The sequence below is a fragment of the Abramis brama genome, assembly GCF_963993115.1.
Source record: "Abramis brama genome assembly, chromosome: 2".
NCBI classification, from domain to species: Eukaryota; Metazoa; Chordata; class Actinopteri; order Cypriniformes; family Leuciscidae; genus Abramis; species Abramis brama.
This window is the reverse complement of record NC_139964.1, coordinates 62,931,660-62,938,803: the sequence shown is the minus strand read 5'-3', so window position 1 is coordinate 62,938,803 and position 7,144 is coordinate 62,931,660. Positions and strand designations below refer to the sequence as shown.

Here is a 7,144-nt window from a genome sequence, read left to right as displayed (position 1 = left end):
TTAATTTTATATATATATATACAGTGGTGGTCAGAATTAATGGCACCCCTGGTAAATAAGATCAAAAATGGTGGTAAAAAATAAATCTGCATTGTTTATCCTTTTGATCTTTCATTAAAAAAATTCGCAAAAAATCTCACCTTTCATTGAAGTAAAAGAATTGAAAGTGGGGGGTAAATCACATTATAAAATAAATGTTTTTCTCCAAAACACGCTGGCCATAATTATTGTCTCCCTGTTATTAAATACTTTTTGCAACCTCCTTTTGCCAAGATAACAGCTCTGAGTCTTCTCCTATAATGCCTGATGAGTTTGGAGAATAACTGACAAGAGATCAGAGACCATTCCTCCAAACAGAATCTCTCCAGATCCTTCAGATTCACAAGTTCATGTTGGCGCTTCTTCTGCTCAGTTCAGCCCACTCATTTTCTACAGGGTTCAGTTTAGGGGACTGGGGCGGTCATGACAGAAGCTTCATTTTGTGCTCAGTTACCCATTTTTGTGTTGATTTTGATGTTTGTTTGTTTTTTGTTTTCTGTTGGTATTTGCTAGAATCTGTTTTTATTTTGATTATTTGACCAAAAAAAAGTCGCTGTATGGATTTAAATAGGCAAATGCTTAAGAGTCTATGATTGCATGTTATATGTTTGGCAACAGTTCTTCTAACCCTAACTGATCGAGTGTGTAGCTTTTTATTTCTTAAACAACCCTGTAGGAAGACACATCATGGCCATATTCCAGGATGACAATGTCAAGATTCATCAGGCTCAAATTATGAAAGAATGGATAAGAGGGAGTTTGAATAATCATTTTCACACATGAATTGGCACCAGATCTTAAATTCACTGAAAGTCTTTGGGATGTGCTGGAGGAGACTTTACAGAGTGCTGGACTCTTGCATTGACAACACAAGATCTTTATTACAAGAGTCAAGCACCCTGTAAAATCTACTCCAGCACATCCCAAAGACTTTTTTAATTATTAATTACAGATTTTCACGAATTAAAGTAATAATTACCAGAGCTTCTCTGTGATTTTAGTCCCGTCCGAATGTGCATCTCAGTGATCATTACGGACAATGTCAGTAAAGATTACGGTGACTTTTACCTTCAGTAAAAAGGTCTGGAAAAATGACCTCAGGTAATACTAGTCCCGTGCAAATAGACCCTCTTTAAATATGTACGTAAATATTTTATCATTTCGTGTTTAAAAGTAGTTTTCCGTGTTTTTTCCCCAAGTATGGAGACGCTTGAAAAAGCATTCAGTTGCGTTCTAGACGCTGGGACGAGTCTGTGGCAAAACTTTTCCACAAACCATTCAGATCAGAAAGAAGATCGAAAGCACTTGTTAGAGGCACGAAACATCTTTTAGCGTTAGGAAAGTGCCTATTACCAACACAATCCAATCTGAAGTTAATTAATACATCGTTTGACCGGACATAACTGTTTTATATAAATAAATATAGGTTATATGTGTTTGCGCACGTGATATCAGGAAGCAACGTAATACGCACATGACGACATGAGGGTGACGGCGGTGTGTAAATCGAGTTACCCCTCCCACTTCTGCTAGTTTACTGAGATATCTTATCCCGTGCGAATTGGCCATTAATATTACAGACGTCCTGTGGTAAAATTACATTACTCCATCCCGTCCCAATAGTGCTTATGAAAGCCTGTAAACTTTTTATTAACATTTTTTTTTACTTAAAATTTTTATCTGAAGGACTCGGGTTGTTTGAACCGAAGTGAATATTTACTATGTCCAGGATAATGCAGAGAGAGCTGTTCTGAAAAACTTCCCCGTGTATATCGGGGCCTTGAATCACGTTCAGTCTTTTGTATGTTACGTGCGCACGAGCAACAAGTTGCTGACTGCAGTTCACTTAACGGCCACCGATGTCGCTAATAACAAGGGTTTCTGAATCCTACATGTAGCCCCTTTAAACAAGTTTTTGCTACTGTACTTTTAATAAGTCTGTATGTAGTTGACTTAAAACTTATAAACATCAGAGGAAATCTGCAGAATGTAAGAGGTCACGCAACATGGCAGATCCCAGTGAGATGAGCACATGATAGAAAATGCATCAATGAGTCAAAGTTAATACATGATTAATGAAATTTTCTGTTGATTATTGTACTGTAAGTTCTGTAAATCATTATATTGTAAACAAATGCTAGTTTCTTTATCCATATTAAAACAATTTAGTATAAGTCTATGTAGTATAGAAATATATACTACATATATTTGAGCAAGAAATAATGTTGGAGCAAGAGATTGCTGAACATAACCACGCGTGGTGGTCCTCTCCCTAAATAATGAAGATTAAACTGATATCACACAATAGATACAGCTCTTTTCTCTCTTTTCAGATTTGATCCACCTTTTGTTGCTCTTACAATGCATTAATCCCACCTAACATCTCTCTGTCCTCATCCACGGGTTAATTAAACAGAAATTCTTGCCAAGATATATGCAAACACTTTAATGCCAAGTTCCTAATCAGCAAGATTTCCAAATAGGTCCATTAGACCCTAATAACTTCAGCGCAGCCCTCCGTAGCTTAATTGGTAGAGGATGAATTAGTACTAATCAGCTGGAGTAATTATCAGTAATGTTAGATAAGTATGTTCACTCAGTCATCATTATAAATTTGAAGCTATACGACTGTACAAAAGAACAATGAACACGAAACAGCTTCACTGAGGGATGTCATCATAACTGAGGTCATCATCAATCTGTCATAAACCAAAACCATTTTATTTACAAAAAAACAAACATACAATATTTGATTTAAAATTAACAAATAAGGTACCAAAATGTCGTAACCATTCTTAACTGATGTCATAACCATGTTATTTGCCGCAAAATTGACGCCTATAACATCTAGATTCATTTTTGTTAATGGCGTGTTTAGTAGCAAGACACACGTTTATTTCCATTTAATACAACATTTGCACAGCTTTAAAAAAATAAAAACTACACAGTAAGAATAAGGTATCAAAACAACAAAACTTTGTGTTGTCATCCATGTTATTTGATTTCTCAAGTTATGCAGACCAGCATCTTGATTTTTATAAAAATATAAGAGCCAAAAAAAAAAAAAAAAAAAAAAACTAATTTAATTTTACAAATAAAGGCTAAATAAGAAAAATTGCACAATATTTTATCTCTTCTGTTAACTTTCATAATAAATTGGAAAAAAAAAATCCTTTAACTGCTGTTAATAAAGAAAAACACATATAAAAAGATTAAATTACAACATTAACATAAAATCCAAGTAAAATAAACATAAAGATAGATTTTCCATGAACATTGAATGAAAAATGTGATATAAAAATATTATCCAAATCAACTTTTCAGTGACGAGACAGACACAAGATGGAACATCGATTGAATATCCATACATAGTATTAAGTTGATTTATGAGTAGCATGTGTACAAGATAAAAAAAAAAAAAAATAGAAACTTCATGTACTGTATTCTGCATGTTCTCAGCATCTCCAGTTTCAATCTGGCCATTTTACTGCAAACCACTTCACTCCGGCATTAAATGTGCAAAAACTGAATATAAAGTAGGTGCAAAAAGTCATTATGTTTGTTTTCGAAGTTGGTTCTTACGGGATCCTGTTTTTACTGGTAACGTGTTTTCTAACGACAATAAACAAACCAAGGACACTGCGCAACAAGTTGTACTGCGCCTAGGGGGCAGCGTTTCACACTACGTTAAAAATAAATGCCAGGAATGTTAAAATCTCAAACCCAAGATAAAAGTCAAAACAGTTGTTCGAGACTTTGAGATCAGATCAGACATTTGTGGAACCTCGCCCGTTTCCTTGTTTTTGGATCCCAGAAAAGTTTAACAAAAATGAATCAAGGAGGAAGGTGATAGAAAGAGAATATTACCCTTAAAAACATTGCACGAAAAAAAAAAAAACACTTTAGGATTGATTCATAGAATAAAACCCACAAAAAGTTAATGGAGTGTTGTAGGATGACAAGGTTACTGCAAAGGCAATAAAATGCAATAAAAATCTAAAAGAAAAACATTCTTCAACCACAAAATACATAAACTGATGGTAAATTTCTTCTCACCCGAGCTAGCATAAGGCACCCAATATATAAACATCTGGAAAAATCATAAAGCAATCTGATATTTTAGCATAATTAGAGGCTATCAATGACATAAACAAAACGAAAGGTACAACTAGGGTGGCCATACTAACCACAGCGGACCATCATATACACATCTGTGTGGCGTCATGAATTAAATACATGCAAAACATACATATACAGTATACAACCCTAAATGCTTTGTAAAGCTGTACAATTCACTGAGTCGATGTCCAGAACTGAGCAATACACACATCCCATCCTGCTAATTAAGAGGAAAAATGGCTGACATCCAAGAAGAAAAAAAAAAGAAAAAAAAAATCACAAAGTTTACTTAATCAATCAGTAATCGATGGCTATGAATACGTCTAAGAAAATGAATTAGATTGTTCCTTCAGTGTCCCCTTAAATGGACAAAATGACCTACTTCACACAACCACTTGCCTTTTCAACACAAACCTACTTCGTCCTCCTCTAGACAGCTCCGATTGGGTTTTTCTGCCGGGGATCTTGGTATTGTTCGTCTCCGTATGGCCCGTAGCGATCAGGACTGGCCGTCCGATAGTTCCCCTGGTTTAGCGTTTCATATCGCGGTGGTCCTCTGGCACCTGGGTTGAACGAGGGCGGGATATCGTGCCTCATGGGACCCCTCTGTTGCGCTGGAGAGGAAGGGTAGTCACCGCCCGTGGCCTCCATGGGTCTGGGTACGGGCAACCGGGGAGAGCGTGAAGGATAGTTGTCTCGATGGGTCTCGTAGATGGGGTTCGGGTTATGGACGGGGTCTCTCTGGCTGGACCAGTTCTGGTTCGAATAGTCCTCCACGGGCATCCTCCTGGAAAACCAAATCCAGAGTTAATGAAGGAACTAGTAAGGCTAAGATTTTTAGAGGAATAGTTTGGTCAAAAATTGGTCATTTTTCACCATCATTATTCACCCACCATAATGTTGTTCCATATCTTTGTTGTTATTTTTTTCTATGTAATACAAAACGATACATTTTTGACAAATTCCATAAATGTTCCAAAAAGTCATATGACTTTACGATAACTTAATTATTTGACTTCAGTCAAAATCAAGTCTTTATTCAATTACATATAATGACTTAAATTTTCATTTGTTCATCACAAAACTATCATATGACTTCAGAAGACTTGAAATATAGTCATAACGTGATTTATAGTCAAATATGACTTACTTATGGCGTTTTAATTATGTTTTTTGCCTTTTCTGGAGTTTGACGAATGTGGTTAGGGTTTTAAAATTCTCAGTATTTGTTCCATGGCATAAATAAAAAAGCATATGAGTTTGTAAAAACAGGAGGGCGAGTAAATAACGGCAATTTTCAAGGTCTAACTGGCGAACCAACATAACCACGGTTCTTCTGAAGCTGGTTTATCAAAGTTTTGCAGGTTAAGCTAGTTAAGAAGCCTTGCAAGGAAACCAACACACCATCATTCCATGCTAGTGAACGCAACAGGATCTTACTGTTCGGCCAAAGATATATTATTCTGTGTTTTTTACAGGTTGGGTTCGCTCTTCATCAGGGAACGCTGACAGCTTTGTTCTGGTACAAAATCAAGGAAGGTAAACCACATTAGGAAGAAGGTTAACTCCATAACTGGAACACTTAATGTGTGAACTTCCTGCAAATTAAACATTTACATTCACTCAAAGAGAGCTGATTTGCAAAAAAAGGCTGTACTGTTTATCATTTAAAGTAAATGTGTCTTGTGAATAATAAATGAAAAACAAAAGGGAATGTATGCAGTCTGGGAAATTAAGCCAAAAAGGATAAAAGCTGCAGCTACAGCAGGACCGAAGAAATAAAAAGCACGAAGCAGGGGTCTTTACAAAACTACGTGAATAAATGGAGGGCATCTGGAGATAGAAGGGTAATGGATGCTATATGAAAGAAAAGAAAAAAAACTACATTATGCATTTGCATTCTTAATATTTTCAGGGTTATGGCCTACATTACATCCATCTACGATCCATCAAGCTCCACGTGGCCTCTAAAAAAACCGAACACCGGGGAGCCGGCAACCTTTATGTCAAAGCCTGCGCTGCAGAACACGTGTGTGAAGGTTTCATGCATGCAGCGGTTGATGTTTAATATAGTTCACTCGAAAGCGTGACTGTAGTCCGTTCACTATTTCACCTGCCAAAGTTAGTTACAAACACAAGTGTGTGGGTGTGTGTAGACTGTGCACTGTACTGTGGTGTGTGTGTGTGTGTGTGTGTGTGTGTGTGTGTGTGTGTGTGTGTGTGTGTGTGTGTGTGTGTGTGTGTGTGTGGTTATGATCCGTCGGCAGCGTGTGTAGTGTGTCTGTCAGCTCTGACCACCCAAGAACAACTGAAACAGAAATACTGCAGTCTTAACCCTAAACGCAGTGTGTGTGTTCGTTTAAACGCTGGAGACAGATAAAGGCCAAACATAGCCAGACTCAAGACTCCAGACTAGCAAATGCAGTTTCATTTTGTTCTTTCAGAGCGACTATGTCGCCAGCACTCATAACACAAATGCTTCTATGAAGCATTCATTCATCATTTATGTTTACAGCAAACTAATAGGTAATAATTGCAGGTGGATTTCACAGGAATAAACATTTGTGAGACCTCAGGGAATGCATCCTTAAATCTTTACAATTCACTTTATATATAGAGCTGTTAACTTAAACTAGAGTATGAAACGCATACACATTTAAACAAATGATACAAACCTCACATACAATATACTAGGATATAATATTTAAAACACATTAGCATTAATGATTTATACATGCATACTAGAAAATGTATCTTATATACTGTAGAATGATATATACTTCCTACGATAAATCATATAAACTAGAACATATGATAAATATTATATATACACTATCATTTGACACATACTGTACCCCATGTACACTATAATATATTCAAGTCCATTTAGTTATGACATATAACCCACTAAAACATCTGCAATGTAACTGCATATATCATTAAGGCGATAATACATGATATATACCCCATTTACACCATAATATTT

The 7,144-nt window shown here is 36.2% G+C and overlaps 1 protein-coding gene across 1 annotated transcript in view; it reads right to left on the bottom strand.

Annotated features, from left to right (window-relative positions):
• Positions 1 to 2,738: 2,738 nt before the first annotated feature.
• Positions 2,739 to 7,144, bottom strand: part of pard3ba (par-3 family cell polarity regulator beta a) — a 160,173-nt gene continuing 155,767 nt past the window's right edge. Inside the window, exon 23 of the mRNA XM_084095055.1 lies at positions 2,739 to 4,945. Within this exon, the coding sequence (XP_083951181.1) occupies positions 4,588 to 4,945 (358 nt within the window). The 3' untranslated portion in view covers positions 2,739 to 4,587. The remainder of the gene's footprint in view (positions 4,946 to 7,144) is intronic.